The 23,708-nt window shown below is 40.1% G+C and overlaps 1 protein-coding gene across 1 annotated transcript in view; it reads left to right on the top strand.

Annotated features, from left to right (window-relative positions):
• Positions 1–23,708, top strand: part of GABRB2 (gamma-aminobutyric acid type A receptor subunit beta2) — a 518,574-nt gene that overhangs the window by 481,794 nt on the left and 13,072 nt on the right. Inside the window, exons 6-8 of the mRNA XM_089662981.1 lie at positions 15,612–15,749; positions 18,361–18,513; positions 22,523–22,767. Of these exons, the coding sequence (XP_089519107.1) occupies positions 15,612–15,749; positions 18,361–18,513; positions 22,523–22,767 (536 nt within the window). The remainder of the gene's footprint in view (positions 1–15,611; positions 15,750–18,360; positions 18,514–22,522; positions 22,768–23,708) is intronic.

Genomic DNA, 23,708 nt, shown 5'->3' with positions numbered 1-23,708 from the left:
ACCTCCAGCAGGCCAGTGGTGTGACTGTCTCTGATCAAACAATCAGAAACAGACTTCATGAGGGTGGCCAGAGGGCTCAACGTCCTCTAGTGGGCCCTGTGCTTACTGTCTGGCTCCAGAGCTCAATTGGCATTTATCATTGAACATCAGAATTGGTAGATCCACCACTGGTGCCCTGTGCTTTTCACAGATAAGAGCAGGTTCACCCTGAGCACATGTGACTGACATGAAAGGGTCTGGAGAAGCCGTGGAGAATGTTATGCTGGCTGTACCATTGTTCAGCATGACTGTGTTTGTGGTGGGTCAGTGATGGTCTGGGGAGGCATATCCATGGAGGGATGCACAGACCTCTACAAGCTAGACAATGGCATCCTGACTGCCGTTAGGTATCAGGATGAAACCCTTGGACCCATTGTCAGACCCTACGCTGGGTCCTGGGTTCCTCCTGGTGCACGACAATGCCTGGTCCCATGTGGGGAGATTATACAGGCAGTTCCTGGAGGATGAAGGAATTGATACCATTGAATAGCTCCCATGCTCACCTGACCTAAATCCTATACAAAACCTCTGGGATATCTTGTTTGGTCCATCTGACGCCGCCAGGTTGCACCTCAGACTGCCCAGGAGCTCAGTGAGGCCCTGGTCTAGATCTGGGAGGAAACATCCCAGGACATCATTCGTTGTCTCATTAGGAGCATACTCTGATGTTGTGAGGCATACATACAAGCACATGGGGGCCATACAAACTACTGAGTACCACTTTAAGTTGCTGCAATGAAATATCAGCAAAATGGACTAGCTTGCCGCATCATTTTGAATTTGAATCTTTGAATTCAGTCTTCTGTAGGTTGATAATTTTAATTTCCATCAAACAATGGGCCATCCTTTCATTCCTAACACATTGCCCAGTCCATATCAGTATAGATATTAAGCATGATATGTTTCCCCACTGAGATCTGATGTGTTTTCAAAGTGTTCATTTAATGTTTTTGAGCAGTGTAGTTTTCCTGCCAGTGCACAACGGTGTAGCATTTGATGTTTTTCAACTGTGATATTTATGAGTACCTTTTCTTAAAAAAGAAGTGTTTTAGCAATATTACCCTATGTTGGTTTGCTTTTCCTCCTATTATTCCTGAGGCGAGCTGTGCATCCTAGAGTTTTGACTGTGTTCCAGAAGGAGAAACGTGGCAGTATACAGCAGATCTGGTGAAGTTAAACCGTTTTCAAAAGTGCATCAGATGTCTTTATGATATAGAGATCATATGTTTCTGGTAAGAAGATGGCATTTTTAGTGGTTTGGAAAGTTGGGACCACCAAATGTGTGACTTCAATGCACAAGTGCTATATAAGGTTTTAGCATTATTACCTTATGCTGGTCTTTTTATCCTACTACACCTGAGGGGAGTTGTGCAGTTCAAGATATTTTTCTGCATTCTAGAAGGAGGAATACATGGAAATATACAGTGTGTTCAGGGGATTTAACTCTTTTCACATCATTTGATTTCTATAAATCTGAGATCTTATATTTCTGGTAAGAAATTGACACTTTTAGGGGTCTGGAAAATTGAAAGCACCAAATACTTAATTTAATTTTCATTTTAGTTTCATACCATACATTAGCAGCCATTTGAGTATTTGTGAACACGGGATGTAAATTTTATTTTTCACATAAGTTTTATGAACAATTGTATGAGTTAACTTTTGATTGTATTTTATATTCATGTAATCAGTGAATTTTTTATTAGTATTATTATTTTTTATGAAAAACATAAGATATATATTTTGTTTTGTACAGGAATATGCAGTCAGAATGGTTTTGCGCACGGTTTGGTTTTAGTTAACCTCCCTGGCGGTATGATTATTTCAGATTTTTGGGGCTGAAAGCGGTACCATTATTTTATGGAAATATGTAGTTTTTTTATTGTAGGCCTGTAATTTTTAGGAAAAACCCACTGAAATCTGTCCAAACAAGAGTCTAGTAAACATTCCGGATATGATAAAACTTGAAACACAAAATCATAAATTATAATTTAATAAATAATCATAAATAATATAATAATAAATGTAATTCAATAATATAATGAAACCAAAAACACTGAAATTTGAAATATAGCGCCAAGCTCGCATGTTGCTGAGCAAAGTCTCAAAATCGTTTTCAGTGTCTGATGACGAATTTCCCCACAAATCATTATCACTCAATTCTGCAAGTGGTTCTGATTTACTATCGCTGTTCTCTAGCCGGTCTAAAACCGCTTTTGACCTAAAGAGACGCTTTTTGGACGCCATGGACTTTTCTCAGCTTCCAGGCAGAAAGAACAGTAAAAATGCAGGCAGGGTACAGGACAAAGCAGTAGTGACAAACTGTATGTGAAATGCTTTGAAACAGTAATGTTTTGCTCTGTAATATTCGTTTACAAAAAAATGACAGTTTTTAAATTTTTAAATATGCCGCCTGTTCCGGCCCCCGTACATCCACGAAAGCCGGATGCCGGCATTGGCTAGAGGAGATGGCCGGTGACGCTGCAGGAGGGACATCACGGGAGCGAAGGACAAGGTAAGCGCTGCAGGGAATCCCTGAGCAACGCCGAATGGTAAGCCCGAGTGTAGCTTGGGGTTACCGCTTTTGGTACTGAAACTCTACCCCGAGCTACACTCGGGAATACCGCCAGGGAGGTTAATATCCCTGTATCCTGAAATACATAGTGCTGCAGTTTTTCAGTTCACTAAGCGCATTCAATTTTTTTTGTATTATATATAATTAATATCAACAATTCCCAGCTCTCTAAATTTCAACTTAATTCTGTTTTAAAATGCTTTCAATCTTTGGGCGTTAGTTTAATGCAAGTTTTATGCATTCGTTTTGAATAGATGCCATGAATGAGGCTGCCAGGATGGGATTGGATGTCTCAACAAATAAGATTGGTTAGATGGGAGCCCTAATGTTTTAAATGATATACTTGCCCTAATCTTTCTATTTAATTTTAGGTAATATTTCAACGGTATGTATTGGCATTCACTTGTTTATATTTTGGGCTCACAGAAGAGCATCTTGGTGTGTTTACGCAAATAAAGTTTTAATACAGATTTCAATTGTTTTGAAACTTGTTATCCAGATTTCAACAGATTTAAATTGTTTTGAAACTTAATAAGGAATTGCAGTGGGAATATCTATACTTCCAATATCCAGATTTTATCAGATTTGGCCAGCATCCAACATTTTTGTTATACATCTTGTGGGCAAAGATAATTGATTAAAGACATTAAACCTTAGTTATTTTAATCCATCTAAAATAATTTCTCCTAAAACTGTTAGTTTTTCTTAAATATTCCATTGTCTGAATTGGCTTTTCAGTTTCAGATCAGAAAAAGATTGAACAGAGTAGTAGAGAAGTTTATGCTTTCAATTACTAGTATTTAATTTTGCCATAGGGATGGGACCTGCCAAGTTTATATCAGCAGGATGGCATACAATTATCATATTGGCCCAAATATTTTTAACTTGCAGTCATCAATGCAACTGGCCACAGCATTGAGTGGTGCCAAGCTTGTAGATTCAAGCCTGACCAGTGGGGACTAATTGTTCAATTTGCTATTCTATTTGTGATGCACCTTTAGTTATTTATAGTTAGGTCCATATATATTTGGACACAGGCACAATTTTCATAATTTTGGCTCTGTTGCCACCAGAATAAATTAAAACAAAACAATCAAAATTAATTTGAAGTGCAGACTTTCAGCTTCAAGGGGTTGAACATCAAGTACAAATTTTAGGAACTGTAATCATTTTTATACACAGTCCCTCCATTTTATGGGGCTCAAATGTAATTGGACAAATGAATATACTCATAAAATGTTTATTTTTAATATTTTGTTGAGAATCCTTTACTGGCAATGACTGCCTGAAGTCTGGAACCCATGGACATTGCCAAAGACTGGGTTTCCTCCTTTCTGATGCTTTGCCGGGCTCTAAACTGCAGCTGTGTTCAGTTGTTATTTGTTTGCGGATCTCTCTGCCTTTAGTTTTGTCTTCAGCAAGTGAAATGCATGCTCAACTGGATTGAGATCAGGTGACTGACTCAGCCATTGCAGAATATGCCACTTATTTTCCTTCAAAAGCTCCTGGGTTGCTTTTGCAGTATGTTTTGGATCATTGTCCATCTGTACTGTGAAGCACCATCCAATCAACGTTGCTGCATTTGGCTGAATCTGGGATGACAATACAGTATGTCTGTAAACACTGCAGGATTCACCCAGCTGCTTCTGTATTCTTTCTCATCATCAATAAACACCAGTGACCCAGTGCCACTGGAAGACATGCATGCCCATGCCATCCCACTGCCTCCACCATGTTTTACAGATGACGTTGTGTGCTTTGGATCATGAGCTGTTCCAAGCCTTCTCCACACTTCTTTCTTCTTCTCATCATTCTGGTACAGATTCATCTTCGTCCGTCCACTTTTGTAGATGTTTTTTGGCAAAGTCTAATCTGGCTTTTCTATTCTTCAGGCTTATGAATGGTTTTCACCTTGTGGTGAACCCTCTGTATTTACTCTTGTGAAGTCTTCTCTTGATTGTAGACTTTGACAATGATAAGCTCACCTCCTGGAAAATGTCCTTCACTTGTCTGGATGTTGTGAATGGGTGTTTCTTTACATAGAGAGGATCCTGCGATCATCCACCACTTTTGTCTTCTGTGGATGTCCATGACTTTTTATGTTACTGAGCTCACTAGTGCATTCTTCTTTCCTCAGAATGTACAAAAACTGTTGATTTGGCCATTCCTACTGTTGCTGCTATCTTCGTTTCATTTTTGAAGCCTTACAATGGCCTGTTTCACTTGCATGAACAGCTCCACATGCAAATACAACACTTAGAATCAACTCCAGACCTTTTACCTGCTTATTTGATGAAGAAACAATGAAGGAGTAGCCCAAACCTGGCCATGAAATGGCTTTTGATTCAATTGTCCAATTACTTTTGGTCCCTTGGAAAAGGGGGGTGGCTACTCTTTAGAGCTGTAATTCCTAAACCCTTCCTCGAATTTGGATGTACATACTCTCAAATTAAACCTGAGAGTGTGTACTTGCAGCCCATGTCCATTATATAACTATAGCTTGAATGTGGTTTGGTAAATACCTGAAAAAAACTAAAATTGTGCCAGTGTCCAAATATATATGGACCTAACTGTATATTGATTATAATGTGTCTTTGGGGTTAATACTGCCTTCCCTTCCATGTCAAAGGGGAGAGGCGATATATGATAATTTGTGGAAAGTGTCAATTGTGCTCGTTTTCGGGGATTCACACACTTTAAGTAGAACAAAAGCATTAAAGTGGTTTGTCAATGGACCCTTTTTTAAATAGGTGCAGATACCAGCAACTGTGTGACCAATCATATGTAACTGTATATATTGTAAATTAAGTATCATCCCAGTTACAGATTTCAATCTCAGCTCACATTAACCGCTTGCCGCCCTGCCACTGTGTATATACGTGTGCAGGGCGGCAGTGGAGCGCAAAAGCACGTTTTAAAACGTGCTCCGCGCTCCCGACACATTTGCGGGTAGGGGGCGCGCGCGCTCCCACCGACCCGCGGGTGATACGATTCGATCCAGGAGGGATCGATCATTAGATTTCAGCCAGTGATTTCTGGCTGAAATCACATGATCGGTCCCTGTCCTATCCTGTCCTGTGTTGATATTTACACAGGGCAGGATATGATGTCATTCTTCTCTGCCTGGACACATTCCGTTCCAGACAGAGAAGAAGACATCCAAAAAGTGAGTACACAAGCACTACACTACAGTTAGAACACTCTAGGACACATTTAACCCCCTGATCGCCCCCCCAGTTAACCCCTTCACTGCCCTGTCACCAGTGTCACTGATCAGTGAAGCGATTTTTACTGATCAGTGTCGCTTGCGACTTCCGATAGAGTTAGCGCCCCTCCCAGATAGCGCCAGTTTGCCCGCTAATACACCAGTAGTCTCGTCTAACCCCTTGATCGCCCCCCCCAGTTAACCCCTTCACTGCCCTGTCACCAGTGTCACTGATCAGTGAACCAATTTTTACTGATCACTGTATCAGTGTCGCTGGCGACTTCCGATAGAGTTAGCGCCCCTCCCAGATAGCGCCAGTTTGCCCGCTAATACACCAGTAGTCCCGTCTAACCCCTTGATCGCCCCCCCCAGTTAACCCCTTCACTGCCCTGTCACCAGTGTCACTGATCAGTGAACCAATTTTTACTGATCACTGTATCAGTGTCGCTGGTGACTTCTGATAGTGTTAGCGCCCCTCCCAGATAGCTCCAGTTTGCCCGCCAGTACACCAGTAATCCCGTTTAACCCCTTGATCGCCCCCCCCCAGTTAACCCCTTCACTGCCCTGTCACCAGTGTCACTGATCAGTGAACCAATTTTTACTGATCACTGTATCAGTGTCGCTGGCGACTTCCGATAGTGTTAGCGCCCCTCCCAGATAGCGCCAGATTGCCCGCTAGTACACCAGTAATCCCATTTAACCCCTTAATCCCCCCCCCAGTTAACCCCTTCACTGTCCTGTCACCAGTGTCACTGATCAGTGAACCGATTTTTACTGATCACTGTATCAGTGTCGCTGGCGACTTCCGATAGTGTTAGCGCCCCTCCCAGATAGCGCCAGATTGCCCGCTAGTACACCAGTAATCCCATTTAACCCCTTAATCCCCCCCCCAGTTAACCCCTTCACTGCCCTGTCACCATTGTCACTGATCAGTGAAGCGATTTTTACTGATCACTGTATCAGTGTCGCTGGAGACTTCCGATAGTGTTAGCGCCCCTCCCAGATAGAGCCAGATTGCCTGCCAGTACACCAGTAATCCCGTTTAACCCCTTGATCGCCCCCCCCAGTTAACCCCTTCACTGCCCTGTCACCAGAGTCACTGATCAGTGAACCATTTTTTACTGATCACTGTATAAGTGTCGCTGGCGACTTCCGATAGTGTTAGCGCCCCTCCCAGATAGCGCCAGATTGCCCGCTAATACACCAATAATCCCGTCTAACCCCTTGATCGCCCCCCCCCGAGTTGACCCCTTCACTGCCCTGTCACCAGTGTCATTGATCAGTGAACAGATTTTTACTGATCACTGTATCAGTGTCGCTGGCGACTTCCGATAGTGTTAGCGCCCTTCCCAGATAGCACCAGTTTGCCCGCTAGTGCACCAGAAATCCCAATTAACTTGATCGCCCCCCTCCCCCCCCCCCAGTTAACCCCTTCACTGCCCTGTCACCAGTGTCATTGATTACAGTGAACAGATTTTTACTGATCACTGTATTAGTGTCACTGGTGACTTCCGATAGTGTTAGCGCCCCTCCTAGATAGCGCCAGTTTGCCCGCTAATGCACGGGATTTTTTTTACCAAAAACATGTAGCAGATTACATTTTGGCTTAAATTTATGACTAACTTTGAGTTTATGATATATTTTTTATAGCTTAAAGTAGAAAATATTGTTTTTTTTCAAAATTTTCGTATTTTTTTTGAATGTAACGCAAAAAATAAAAAGTGCACTGGTGATCAAATACCACCAAAAGAAAGCTCTATTTGTGTGAAAAAAAGGACGTAAATTTCGTTTGGGTACAGCATTGCATGACCGCGCAATTATCATTTGAGTTAGTGCAGCGCTGTATAGCAAAAAAAGGCATAAATTACAGTATCTATACCAGCAATGGGCAAACTACGGCCCGCGGGCCGTATACGGCCCGGCGGACCTTTTAATCCGTCCCGCGGAGCTAGGCTCCCGCTAGGCTCCTCTCACGGTCTGCCCTGAAGACCGGTGTAGCATGAAAATCTGTCTCCTATGAGGATCTGTCCCCCTTGACGTATCTGCGCATGTGCCGGAGATCGCCGATCGGCTGCTAATGCCTGAAACTGGCACATGCGCAGATATGTCGAGGGGGACAGATCCTCATAGGAGACATATTTTCATGCTACACCGGAACGGCGTGGGAACACGGCGAGAGGAACGTACGGAGCAAAGGTAAGTGAATTGACACAGGGGGGACTTGGGGACTTAATATGGGGGATGAATTACTATATGGGGGATGAATTACTATGGGGGATGAATTACTATATGGGGGATGAATTACTATATGGGGGATGAATTACTATGGGGGATGAATTACTATGGGGGATGAATTACTATGGGGGATGAATTACTATGGGGGATGAATTACTATATGGGGGATGAATTACTATGGGGGATGAATTACTATGGGGGATGAATTACTATGGGGGATGAATTACTATATGGGGGATGAATTACTATGGGGGATGAATTACTATTCTTACTATGGGGGAATATTACTATACTTACTATGGATGACACATACACATCATTCATCTACTCTTGGTCCGGCCCCCGGGTCCAATATATGAACCCATTGCGGCCCTCAAGTCAAAAAGTTTGCCCACCCCTGATCTATACCATAGTTTGTAGACGCTATAACTTTCACACAAAGCAATAAATTTACACTTATTGGGATTTTGTTTACCAAAAACATGTAGCAGAATACATTTTGGCTTAAATTTATGACTAACTTTGAGTTTACAATATATTTTTTATAGCTGAAAGTAGAAAATATTTTTTTTCAAAATTTTCGTGATTTTTTTGTTTATAGCGCAAAAAATAAAAAAGCGCACAGGTGATCAAATACCACCAAAAGAAAGCACTATTTGTGTGAAAAAAAGGACGTAAATTTTGTTTGGGTACAGCATTGCATGACCGCGCAATTATCATTTGAATTAGTGCAGCGCTGTATAGCAAAAAAAGGCATAAATTACAGTATCTATACCATAGTTTGTAGATGCTATAACTTTCACACAAAGCAATCAATATACACTTATTGGGATTTTTTTTACCAAAAACATGTAGCAGAATACATTTTGGCTTAAATTTATGACTAGCTTTGAGTTTACGATATATTTTTTATAGCTGAAAGTAGAAAATATTGGGGTTTTTTTCAAAATTTTTGTGGTTTTTTTGTTTAGAGCGCAAAAAATAAAAAGCACACAGGTGATCAAATACCACCAAAAGAAAGCTCTATTTGTGTGAAAAAAAGGACGTAAATTTCGTTTGGGTACAGCATTGCATGACCGCGCAATTATCATTTAAATTAGTGCAGCGCCAAACAGCAAAAAAAGGCCTGGTCATTAAGGGGGGTAAATCCTCTGGGGCTCAAGTGGTTAATTCCACATCATAATGCAAGCCCTGCTCATGGAAAGCATAGCTTATAAACATACTACTGTGATAACATCAACTAATTCAATCATCATAGAATATTAAATGATAAAACATCTGTCTGCTGTGTTCCCAGAAATATGGATCCAGTTGGTATTTTCTCCAAAACATCACATTTGGGATAAAATTCAATATATACACTTTCTGTTGTGTAGCTTTTAAGATATTGCCTTTTGATCCTTTGAGACTCTTCTTCTGTCAAAAACTGTTATCTACTATATTCAGTTGTGTCAATCAGTATCAGTAAAACTATCCAAAAATGTGCAACACTCTGCAATCAAAAGAAACCATGTAAATGTATAAAAGAATGGATATCCAAAATCAGTCATGTCTACAAAGCCCCCATATATTTCCAAAACACGGTGGACTTTCAATAGATCAATTATTCTCCATCAACCTCATCCAAGTGCCGAAAGGCAGTGGAGTCCACCACTTGTGATTCCCCTGTCCAGTATGATTATTGCACTGAGGCAGTATACTTAGAAGTGGAATTTCAGATGACAGTACTTAGTACTTAGTAAGGATGAATGGAATGATTTCAGCAAAATAATTTTTTTGGGCTGCTAAAATTCAGCATAAACCAGCCTCAAATTTTACTGCCAAGCTGCTTAGGTGAAAAGTTCTTAATAAAAAATATTTAATGTTAGGAAAACATTCCCTTGTTACTTATTTTATGTGTTTGTGTATTGTGCACTACTACTTTGTATTGTGCACTACTACTTTTTCTTATTTTAATTTACTGCCTGTTTTCTTTGTTTGCAAAAAAAAGTCCACCACTCACAGACAGATAAAGGCAGGAGAAGGAAAAGGCATAGTCTTTTAATCCCAGCATGGCAGCATAGTAAGCTATGGATTTCTGGGTACAGAACAGCAAAACCAGGAAGGTGAAATGTCAAGTGATTTTTAGGGTCCCTGTGATGGAGGCAGTAGTTCAAGTAATGGCTGCCTATGCCAACCTGGAATTTGATTCCTCCAAGTGCTGCTGCCATGGTGTCTGATGAAAATTATCTGGAAATTGACCTGTACTTGAATCAGTGGGGGCCTGGTGATCTAGAGCCTGTGTCATCCTACCTGCTGAAAATCAAGCTTTGTTCCACAATAAAACATCAAGGGTCCCTAGGGGCATTGATAGTTTGACAGAGAACATATGAAAAGTCCATCTCTTTTCCTCTATGTATTCCCTTCTTGAAAAGAAATGTGGTGAAAATACTACAGTATACTACAACTAGAAAATGTACAATTTCTGGGGAAATTGTGTGAAGTGTTCTTGCATCCAACCCTAACCAAATGATTGATGAAATGTAAGCAGTGCACATGGCAAGCCTGATAGAGTGAGAAATGCATTTCAACTTGGTGACTCAGCTGCCTTGTGAGTCATGTTTGGTTGCTATAGCAACTCACTCAGTCACAGGAAGCTGACAGGCTTTTCTAAACACACTGCTCCAACTTGCCAACTTCACTGGCGATTGCCATCTTCAAACACTTGTAGTTTTTCTGGCTGTTCAGTTGAATATACATGCCTTTTTTATTTGCATTTATTATTGTTCCTTTGACTATTTCAGGTCAACTAATGCTATAATAGCATAGGTGTTTTTTGTAATAGCTATATCTTAGAGTACATTCATTTTACACTTTACTGGTCAGAGCCTGACAAGTAAAGATTGCATATTCAATAGGCTTGGATGACTAACTACATATTTCTAGTAATGGTAAAATGACCTCACTGTTGACTAACTGCATTGCAGTTAATTTGACCATTTAAATATTTGCCATGTAAAAATCTTTACAGCAGATTCTTTTTTCAATTTAGAAAACAAATACTGATATACATAAACACTGATATTTTTTCACTTCATTTAGGAGAAAAGTGTCAAAAGTGACACTGGAAATATAAATACACTATATTGCCAAAAATATTGGGCCACCCCTCCAAATTATTGGATTCAGGCATTCCACCTCCATGGCCACAGGTGTATAAAATCAAGCACCTAGGCATGCAGACTGCTTCTGCAAACATTTGTGAAAGAATGGGTCACTCTCAGGAGCTCAGTGAATTCAAGCATGGTACCATGAGAGGTTGCCACCGAGTTCATTCTTGAAATTTCCTTGCTACTATATATTCCACTGTTAGTGGTATTATAACAACGTGGAAGAAACTAGGAACAAAAACAACTCTGCCACGTAAAATGCTGTCAACTCTGTAGTTGAGTCAGTACAGAAGTTGCCCCCTGTTTGCAGAGTAAATAGCTAAAGACCTCCAAACTTCAGATTAGCACAACAGTGTGTAGAGAGCTTCATGGATGGCTTTCCATGGCCGAGTAGCTGCATCCAAGCCCTACATCCATCAGCAAGTGCAATGCAAAGCTTTGGATGCAGTGGTGTAAAGTGCGCTGCCACTGGACTCTAGAACAGTGAAGACATGTTCTCTGGAGTGACGAATCGCACTTCTCTGTCTGGCAATCTGATGGACATGTCTGGGCTTGGTGGTTGCCAGGAGAACGGTACTTGCCTGACTGCATTTTACCAAGTGTAAACTTTGGTGGAGGAGGGGTTATGGTGTGGGTGTGGGGTTGTTTTTCAGGGGTTGAGCTTGGCCCCTTAGTTCCAATGAAGGGAACACTTAAGGCGTCAGCATACCAAGAAATTTTGGACAACTTCATGCTCCCAACTTTGAGGGAACAGTTTGGGAATGGCCCTTTCCTTTTCCAACATGACTGTGTACCAGCGCACAAAGCAAGGTCCAAAAAGACATGGCTGAGCAAATTTGGGGTGGAGGAACTTGAGTGGCCTGCACAGAGTCCTGACTTCAACCCAATAGAACACCTTTGCAAATAATTAAAGCGGAGACAGCAAGCCAGGCCTCCTCCTCCTACATCAGTGCCTGACCTCACAAATGCGCTCTGGAAGAATGGTCAAACATTCCCATAGACACACTCCTAAACCTTCTGGACAGACTTTCCAGAAGAGTTGAAGCTGTTATAGCTGCAAAGGGTGGGCCATTCCATTAAAGTTCATGTGTGTGTAAAGGCAGGTGTCCTAATGTTAAAATTAGCTCTTTAATTGGTTTGTAGGAAATGTAAGCAGTGCAGTTAAAAATAAATAAAAGAGCTATCTTTAGTATATGCAATGAAATGTGTTAAGAGCTTTGCATGTCTGTTATGGTTGTTTTGTTTTTTTCTTTAACATTTTCATGTGAAAGCTATCAGCTTAATTATCATATCTTGTCAGAGTGTATCAATCTTCTAAAAACCTGTTCTTTTTATAGTCTGCATTTAGAAATAGATTGTTCTCACATTAAACACAGTATGTAAACTCTGCTTTTTGGTTGTTCCTTCCTGGTACACTTTTTCCACTCTACATCTATCAGTGGAAATTTGTCTGTACATGGCAAGGATAAGGCACTTTTTTTCTCAAAGTAAGGACTTTGGTATTGCCGACATGTGCCCTAACAGTGTTAATGATAAATCTTCTTTATAGAACAATGCCACCAGATGTGGATTGTGTGTGTTTGTGTGAGCATGGGGGGCGCATCATGTTATTTTGACTCCATTCACACTTTTGGTTAAAGGATAAGTTCAACTTTAGGAGCATGTTACACCCATATTTAGGGTGTAACATTTTACATGCTCCTATACACCCACCTCCCCCCACCAGCACTCCCCTCTCTGTGACAGCTGGTGTGTGGGGGATCTTTTCCCCAGTCCCGTTGTCACAATTTCAAAACAGTGTAGCTGGCAGCTTACTGAGAGTCTGCAGGATCCTGGCATTGCACCTGCAGACTGCTGATCATGGATTCATTGCTTTTTCAATGCAAAAAAATAGTAAATGCACTTTAGCCTTTAACCCAACAATATAAAAAGAACCTCTAAGGTTCAAATTTATTAAGTAAAGACTGATCAGTTCACCACTCATTTGCAATTTATTCTGCACTTTTCACCATTAATTACAATTTAGTCATTTACTGTTATTATCCTCAATAGCCATCCAAATCCCATTCGCCAAACATTCTAATCTTCATTGGGCAACCAAAGTTTCAATACTATTATAAATAAGACAATCCTAAAGCCAATGGCCCTGGCCTGAATGTGACATTCATAATTTGGATACATCCACTGGTTCTAATGGAATAACCACCATGCCTAAAACTACTTACAGTATGTCTGCGCTCTCACTATCTCATATATTTGCTGTTCATTTGATGCACAGAAGATAAAACAAAATAGCCTTAAAATGATGGTTTTCACTCACTGTCAGGAAAGTATAGAGCTTACCCAAATGGGAAGAGCAATTAATGTACAGTATATATTGATGATCAAACCAGGAAAGCTTCAGTTCACAGGAGGTTCGGTGAATCCATTGGGAAGTCTTGAACCCTGAGCCAATCTCTGAACCCTACTAACGTATATAGGAGCTGAAGCTTTCTATTTTTTTCTAACCTTTTTTAAAGGCTATTGTGCAGGCTTTTCTTATAAAGGGCTCAGGTAGATGGGCTCTAGCATAGGAGGTCAATGCAAAAAGAATACCTGCCAATGGGAATTGTGGAATCCTTATAAAATTTATGTTAGATCTTTATCCAGATATGCAGCCTGGGTGTCCAAAAAAGGGAGTGTGTGGCCTTCCTTCTGAACAGCAGGCCACATGCCCTTCAACATTGAGTATGTTTCAAAGGGGGCAGCTGCACAAGAAAAGAGCCTCATCCCCACATCCTTTCCCTCAAAAGGGATGTGGTGATTTGTGGGAGGGACTTATAATTAAAAGGAGTTTCTAGTTTTTATTAAGGGTGGCCCCTCAGATAACCACCTTTCCCAGTGAAAAAGTAAAAGGTACATAAGTACCCCTTACTACACATTGTAAAAAATTATCAAATGTAAGTACACATGCACACACAATGAATGAGTCTTTTAATAAAATTTATATCAAAAAGGTAAATAATGTACCCATGTAAATCTATCATCAATTACATCATCCAATGATGTTGATGTTGGACTACCTCCGCTAAACAAATCCTTGGCTGGTTTATTTACAACCAGCAGCAAGCTGGTTTCAGTGGTAGTGCTATTGCTGCTAAATTACAGATCCCCAGCTGGCTTGCTGGTGTTCGTGAACAAACCAGCCAGAGATCCTTTGGGATGTCTTTGAGCAAATGTGGTCATGACTTTGACTGGTTTGTATACAAATACTAACCAACTGGGGATCTGTTATTTTATGATAGTAGTGCAGCAGAGCAAAATTTTTGAATGGTGGACCATCATGACAGAAGGTCAGCATTGTCAGATGGTGGTAAACAATATTCCATGATGTAAATTCATTGTCAATCACATCGTCCAGTGATGTTGATCCAGCATCAATCAATATTCCACACGTTTAGCATGACCCCACAAATGTAGCTCCACCGCACTAATTCCGGTCATAATCATATTTGGTGAATGGCTTTATCTATGATCCCCACATAATGTGTTTTAAAACAGAAGCCTAGCAGATATCTGTCACTTAAGGACAGTGGTGCTACTGAGCCAGATGGGTCATTTAGGAACAGTGATATTAGTTCCAATAAATGGGAGTTCCAATAAATGGGAGATCCAGTTTATTTAATGGCTCACTGAACTGTGAACACGTTGGGCTAGGGTCAAATGTATGTTTGACCCCAACTGGAAGGTCCTCCCTACTGGTGAATTATAGTAGTGTAGAAGGGCAAATGTGTCTAAATGAACTTGCTTTTTTAAATATACCCCTTTGCGAGACCCATAGGGAGTTCTGTGATAGCAAGACAGAAGGAATATGATAGTCAGACTTATGCACACTTTAGCAATCCATTGTGGAGCATTAACACACATGAGTGTGGTGTGTTAAGGCAGCCCATGCATCATGAATGGGCTGCTGACAAACACAATGGATAAAAAAAATACATAGAACCCAATATGTGCATTGGGATGTGCTGTAGCGTGCTTTGCACTGTGCACTACTGTATAGTGCATTGGGGTGCCATTTGCAATGGATGGCATTCCAATGCACTGCACGTAGAGCAGGTGCAGTGCCATGCATTGAGTGAATGCAAATTTAATGTGCATTGCCATACTGCACAATTGTAAATGGGTCTTAGAGACAAAATATTTGCTTCATGCAGGAGTTTTGTACACAACATGGCAATAAAATGAAGTGATATTTATTTGCCACAATCACCTTTCTATACCAATCTATGGCTATTCAAGTTGTATTTTAAGTACTTGGCCAACTTTGCTGTTGTAATACAATTTATGTTTTTATTATTTTGAATATTATAGCTATTGGTCATTTTTTATAAGAGTTGCTTATCCCTGTTTTTTGTTTCTATTTCAGATGGTTATACAACTGATGACATTGAATTTTATTGGAGGGGGGGCAACCATGCTGTCACAGGAGTTGATAGAATTGAATTGCCACAATTTTCCATTGTAGACTACAAACTCCTATCAAAAAATGTTGTATTTTCCACTGGTAAGTAAATATGTATGTGAACTGGTCATGTCTTCTTAAAATGTATTGTGAATGCTCCACTTTAAACTATGTATACATAGAGGCCATAGTCTTGTCCTGATCAACATACTATGTTAAACAAAATAACACTGAATGTTACTTAGGAGTATATGTATATATACTGTATATAAAATTTGCATTGCTGTTTGCTCAGTGAAAGTGCATATACATTTGTTCTGTGTGAATGGGGCAAAAAATGAATGTTATTAGGCTCTTTCCTGTGCTGGTCAAATGATTTTCATTGCTGTCAAACAGAATATACCACATTTTCTTACTAGATGGTTCTAAGTATCATAAATTTGGGAAATTATCTAGGGTACTTTTGGTTAACTCAAGCTAACCATACTGATACAATTTTAGTGATAGGTTAGTGGAACCTAATTTGACTGCTGTTCCCCGCATATAATATGATGCTGAGTTGCTATGAATGAGAGATCTCAAATCTAATAAATGAAATTGGTGGGCAAAGGAAACTAAGGCTGAGGAGAAAAGTGCTAGCAAATGATGAATGTCCTCCAGCCGGGAAATGAGGTAGACTCTCTCTGAATTGCTAAAGCTTCCAATGTATACTACGGACAGGGTACAATATGCAGTAATTTCAGTACAGAAGGGGAGCTTGTATAAGACTTCAAGAGTAAAGGTAAGGTTAAAGTCTAGCTCTAAAAGCATATGTGAAGCCAAAGTTAATACAGTGTAAGAAAGATGTTGATTGAGGATACCCTGAATTTTTGTTTCTAAATGTATTTTCTTATGTATTTACGGTGGTCATGTGACCATTGCTAGTCTACCTTCTGTGTACAAAGTACTATGAGCACAGTCAAAATGCAGAGACTGACAGTTATCCTTCCCTCCAGAGGCTAACTTGTGATTTTCTTAGACAGTAAGCATCAGTAATCTTTTCTCCACCAACTAGCTGTCAAATAAAAAAAAAAGTTTTAAAAAAGTGGCTGTGCTTGCCCAGCCATATCACTCATTCACAGTCCTCTGTGAATGAGAATCTACTAGTCCAGAAAGCCTTAGCGGCTGTCAGCTTGGAGTTCTCAATGAAATATCACACTGCTGTGGAGCGCCGTGGCAGTTCATTGATTCTTCCGGTCAGTATATATGGTTGCACATCCCAGATAATGATAACCTTATTAATTTCTGAGAGTTAAAGTGGTTGTAAACCTCAGACATTAAATCTAAACAAAGCACATATTTCTATAGTGTCTACTTGCTTTCTAAAGCTCTAAATGTCATTTCTCTATGCTGTCTCATTCTTCAGCATGAGTCTCTTCTGGCAAGTTTTTCTGACACTAAGGGGTTTATTTACTAAAGCTGGAGAGTCCAAAATCAGACTCCCTTCTGCATAGAAACCAATCAGCTTCCAGGTTTCATTGCCAAAGCTTCATTGAACAAGCTGAGGTTAGAAGCTGATTGGTTTCTATGCAGAAGGGAGTCTGATTTAGGACTCTCCAGCTTTAGTAAATAAACCCCTAAGTGCCCGTTCACATATATGCGGATTGGGTGCAGATGTTTGAACTGTATCTAATCCGCATGACATTTGAAATAACATTGCTTCCTAGGGTGCCTGTTCACATATGTCTGGTGCACTGGCGGTGCGGATTCAGAGCAGTTTTAAAAAGAGTCCTGTCCAATTTCTGAGTAGTGGCTTCAGGTTCAGGTGCGTATTACAGTCTACTGACTTCTATGGGAACCGTTCCTAAACCGCATATGTGTGAACAGGATAAGATAATGTACTAATCCTGTCCTGAACCCTATGGGAACCGTTCCTAAACCGCATATGTGTGAATAGGATAAGATCCTGTGCTAATCCTGCACTGAACCTTATGTAAACCTGACGTGAACCTGTGAACAGCTACTGTGTCAATTAGCTGTGAAACCTGAGCTTCAATCTGCACCGCACATGTCTAAATCAGCTCTAAGAGCTAAAATGCTCACAGGGGAGGGATCTCTAGCACACAACCTGTGGCTGTGATCCTGTTCCTGTGTGCTGTGTGAAGGGAGGTGTGTCCTTTCCCTCCAATCAGCTCTCAGAGCTCTTGTACAGTGTGTAACTGCAGCTCCCTGACCCCTGCTTTGTGAGTCTGTGAATAATCCTTTTCATCTCTGAATTTTAAAAGGGTATAAAGGATAAATGGCTGCAAATAAATAGCTACAACCTGTGTAGGAGGATTTGTTTCACCTCTGTGTATCACCTGAGGCCAGTCACTTAATTTCATATGTAAGGGTTTACAACGTAATAACTCATATTGCACGTGCCACCTGCATACATATCTCAGGATTGTAGAGAGCGTTAACATCCAATGGACCAATCACTCTAATCCTGTTGCAGTGTTCAAAGGCAAAAAATAAAGAGAGCACATGAAAACCACCTATATTTTCACCCTTGAAGTACATATATTCTTAGATCTATGTATATATTTGATGTGGGTGTATTTCTTTGTTCTAATGCCTGTTTCACAGCTCACTGTTAACATTGACCAACCTCTGTCATTGGCTGGGGTACGCTTATTGTTCTAATATTTTTCAAAGTCATATCATGTCTGAATTCTTTTATTTTGTTTTACAGGTTCCTATCCAAGATTGTCTCTTAGCTTTAAACTGAAAAGAAACATCGGCTATTTCATCTTGCAGACATACATGCCCTCTATTTTGATCACTATTCTGTCATGGGTTTCTTTCTGGATTAACTATGATGCATCAGCTGCCCGGGTTGCCTTAGGTAAGCATCTCCCTATGCTTGTTGGCTTAATGAAAAAAAATTGTCAGTGTAAATCCATTATTATTAGAGTTTGCATGTGGAATAAACATCAGTGCTTGTTTATTTCTAAATATAATGAGTGTCACCTTACACAAATCTAGTAAAAAGAAAAATGTTTTTTGCCCATTCTTTCCCTTTCCACCTATTTTAAATGCCTCCTAGAATAAGCTATTTTATCAGCCAGTTGATGCACAGTAAGCTTATCCAAAATAATTTTTTTAACTGCAGTCATCCTTTAAGGAATTCACAAAGAGCTAACCAGGTACACAGGGTTCACATCCACCAGCAGGATCTACAGTCACCTGGGGACAACCCACTCCTATACGTAACTGATTGCTTGCCATTGTTTCATCTCCATGGTAATACTCATAGTTCTTTGGCCTATGTAGTCCCACCTCCCTATCATGCTGCACAAGCAGGAGGTGAATTATTGTATTTTTGGATGCTTCTTTATATAAGTTTCAAATGATGGTGATAACAATTCCAGATACTGGCATTCATAAACAGTTTTACATAACACAGTACAGTCCCATGCTGTACTTTCTTACTTCCCTTGCTACACAAGAGGGGGTGCTGCATTGACATATATTCCATCTCCAGGAAAGAGGTGGAAGAGTCCAGTCCAGAGAAGTCTTACATATTCACTTTACAAGGTTTCTTTATTCCCATGCCAGCTTAAGGTATGCAACAGGGTACTGACTCACTCTTTCCATGCCAGCTTAAGGTATGCGACAGGATACTGACTCACTCCTTCCAATGGGAAGCCTATCCTGTTCCTACTCAAATCTGCAGGCTGCACGTGATGTTACCTCTTTTCTCTACCATGCAGAATTGGACCCGCATAGCATGGCATGGCATGTGATATATATATATATATATATATATATATATACATATATATATATATATATATATATATACATATATATATATATATATATATATATATATATATATATATATACATACACACCACGGCCACACCAAATGTCTAAATATTGCAGAATTTCAGTGCCAGAATTAAGATGGCCACTGACAGATGACACATTAGTCTGTCCTTTACAAGGACTCCCTAGTGCACAGATCACAGCAGCAGTCATGTGACTGCTCTGTGCTCCATACAGTAACACCCTGTTTTAAAAGGGTAATAGGGACCAAACAGTGGACTGCTTCCCACCCACATTAATGGGGAGAAGTAGTTGATAAAAACCCGTTTCCTATCTGACACCACTACAAGATGCCGCTCAAATCCATTGTCTGAATGGAGGTTTATCAAACCTATAAATAAATTGTTTGCTATAGTTCTATAGCTTTAACATGCAAGGCTCTGCATGTAATTCAACTACTGTTGATTCAATGAGCTACATGTCCATTCCAGGCCCAGGCAGGTCATCTCCCTTTCTACTTAAGTTGGGTTCATTCCTTCAAGCATTGCCTGAACAGTCAGTGTTCCTAGCACCAGGCCCACCTAGTGTTTCAGTGTGGCTCTGAGTATCCATATTTCTTCTGAATAACCCAGAGATTTCATCCATGTGATTCTGAGTAGTCCTAGTAACCCTGAGTTTCTGAGTATCCCTATACAACCCACAGTGTCCCCAATGTTGCCTTCCATTGACCTTTAGCATAATCTCTCTGCCTCCAGCGTTCCCAGTATCATCCAGCCTATCTCCAGTTAATCTGTGTGTTTGTTGCCTGTTCTGTGACCCAATGCATTCTAGACCAGTGTTTCTCAAACTTTTTTTAGTCAAGACACCCTTTAAAATTCTGCTTAATGTTGAGGCTCCCATTCTAAAATGTAAAAAATAAAACACACATAATGCAGCAACATCCACACATGTACCACACACAAAGCAGAGTTGATTTATTCTTACAAGGCAAATATACCTTTGCACAGTGGTACTGACTAGTATTCCAACATGTATCTTTTCCCTCAGTTTATCTCCCTTATTCTCTAATGTAACACCAATGTTCACGAAGAGGGGGCAGGGAGGGGAAAACAAGCATGCTGTTTAGATGCCCGAGGTCCTCCCTATCAACCAGTGGTGTCATCAGTTGTTGGTCACCATTGCACACCAGCTGCTGGCATCCAAAGTTTGTAATTCTGCAGTCTGCTCTGTTTCCCCATGCACAGAAGCCATATGCTAGTGTACTTTCTATTACCATGCACTCCAGGCAGCTTTTTGTGATTCCTGTGACTCTCCTTACCACTCCCAGTGTACCTGTGTGTTTCTATGCACTCCTCCCAGCTTGGGATGTATTATATACAGTACTAACTGGTGATCTCAGCATTGCAAGGGGCGTTTACTTGCATTTCAGAACTCATTCCCCAGTATATGCTTGCTTAGGTGACTCAGTGGGCTGGGACCTGGGAATTGTCTTCTTCTATACCTAGAAGAGGTCTTGTGAAGACAAAAGAGCTTCTTGGATACTGCACCTTAGCCCTTCTACAGGCTCTTGCCTTTGCTCTCTGTGCTTGGTTCTCTCGCTGGTACCAATGGGTATTCTGTCTATCCTAGACTCCTTGTGCACTACAACAGTATCCAGTATTTCTACATCCCCTGGGTCACCTTTGCACCTCTGCGTTCCTGTACGTCTCATCATCCCTGGGCTCCAGTTAGGACCAGCAACCCAGTACTCCTATGGACCTCTGCTTTCTTGTCTTTCTGTGAGTCCAGTGCCCCTGTACTGCAAGTGACTTCTGCTAGTATTCCTGCCCTCCTGTACTTCCAGCACCCCAGTGCTGCAAAATAACTCTGCACTCCTGCCCTCCTGTGACACCAGTATATTCTGTGGTTTCCCAGATCCTTGTCTCTAGTGCTTCTCTGTACCAAGTCAGCTGTAACCTGCAAGGGTCTGCTCTGAGCATACCACCATTAGGCGCACTGGTTACAGAGAGAGCCCATGATCCCCAGATATGTGACATTGTACTTCATTGAAATCATTTTTATGTGAACCAATTTTCTTTTGGTATCTCGGATCCCTACAATGGCTGTCCAACCAATATCAGCTTGACTCAAGTGCTTCACTTGTAAACTATGATTGGATATTATGTGATTATTGGTTCCTGGGAGATCTTGATTTAGAGGTCTATTATGGTTGCTAGTCACCATAGGAACATGATGACTCTATTATCTTAGCTTTTTTTTCTTCAAATACCAAAATTCAGATAGAATATTGCAATAGCAAGACTGGGCCCAAACTGTCTTGTGCATAATCGGCTTTAGCGGGAAGAAAGAGAGTAAAATAGCATACAGATTTCACACAGAAGTAATGTGTTCCATCCTTTATTGTTTACATAATTTATTCATGATTTTTAAGTGTGGTAGCTACACATATAACATTTACAAGTTATTTAACTGAATTTATTTGTGTTGACATGTTGTAAAATAATATTTGAAAATATACCATAAATTAAACAGAGTCCAATGCATTAGACAAGAAACCTGTTAATTACAAACTGCTAGTGCCAAGTGGATACATTTCAGTAGAAATTATGTCTATGGAGTGTACACCATAATTAATTGAAAATGTGACTGCCAGCGGGCATTTCACTTTTTGCAAATCTTTACATTTAGCATTTACCATACTCCAGGATGGGCTGAGGAGAGTCAAAGGTTGACAGCTCCAAGCAATACACCTCTGGGTCCAGCACTGATATTCATATATTTATCATGCGATTAAACTCTGTCAAGTCTAAACTATATTTCTGTGAGCAATGTGCAGTGCAGATTAAGAAATCTCTTAGAGTTAATTGCTCTGCTAGAAAAAAAAAGGCAGCATTGAGCAGTAAATGACTGTAGCAAAAGTAGTGATTGTACTGTACTAATTATTAATTGATTTCATATATGCATATTCAGGTAATAATTGGTAAAAACTAGGAAAGCAAAAAAAAATCTAATTACTAACTGAAGATTTACATAACTTTTTTTTTTTAAATAATTATGTAATTGGTGCTATTTTACTTTTTTAGGAATCACAACTGTTCTCACTATGACAACAATCAACACTCACCTTCGAGAAACACTACCTAAAATCCCCTATGTGAAAGCCATTGATATGTATCTTATGGGTTGCTTTGTGTTCGTTTTTATGGCATTATTGGAGTATGCATTGGTCAACTACATATTTTTTGGTAGGGGACCACAGAGGCAAAAGAAGGCTGCAGAAAGAGCTGCCAGTGCTAACAATGAGCAAATGAGAATGGAAGTTAATAAGGTATGCCTTTTTAATACTTTAGTCATAGCCACTGGCTGTATATTCTGATTAATCTGGCTCCTCAAAACGGTCACTCTGATGAAATTCACCCATGCAGTTCCTTTGACAATACAAATTCTACAGTACTTAGTTAAAGTAGAATTCCAAGTTTGCTATGACTTTAAATAGTTTGTTTGGGCCAAGCTGCTCCAAACAAATTATTTCCATTACATAACTATGTAACCCTTGTGTGCACTGTAAAATACTGAAGCAGCCTTGGCTACATACAGTATGCAACACTGTTTTCTCCAGCATTACGGGTGTCTTCTTGTAAAGTCATCTGCCCACCTCTCCACCTTGCCCAATAAAAGAAAGGCTTGTGTTCAGGAAGACTGGGTAAAAATACATGGCTTCTTATGAGTGGAAGGGAAGCATTCAGTCAAACTCTATTTAGTTCTGGTAGCAGGTGGACAGTTGCCTGTACTGATATGGAATACAGTGCCGCATACTGTATACATGTTACATTACCCACAGTGGCTGCATAGATATTCAATAGGAATAGTTTGTTTGGGCTAGGTTGGCTTATTCAAGGGAAAGAAAACAAGGAGTTAGGCTTTAAATACTTTTTCAACAAAAAAAATGCTCTCTCTTGCTCCAAATACCACAGCACCAATCTTGTGATCACTGCTTTGGTGCATAGCGTACTAATGTTCTGGTACAGTTGGCTTACAAGTGGATCTGTCTGAATTGTAGTCCCTACTTCAGCAGATATAGCAGAAAAAATATTTCAGAGATTATTTAATTAAATGAGATTATTATTAGTAGTAGTAGTATTCTTTATTCTATTATACTATTGTTATTCTATTATATTATCCTCTGTGCTACTTTATATGGTTGAAGTTAGTTGTTTCATTCTACTGAAACCACTGTTATCTTTGCTCATACATTCAGTGTGTTTTTAC

Source organism: Staurois parvus, unplaced genomic scaffold (assembly GCF_062004578.1).
Source record: "Staurois parvus isolate SC_StPar_1 unplaced genomic scaffold, SC_StPar_1.0 ptg000006l, whole genome shotgun sequence".
In the NCBI taxonomy this organism is placed as follows: Eukaryota; Metazoa; Chordata; class Amphibia; order Anura; family Ranidae; genus Staurois; species Staurois parvus.
Note: the sequence above shows the minus strand (reverse complement) of the source record. Positions and strands in the feature narration are given on the sequence as shown.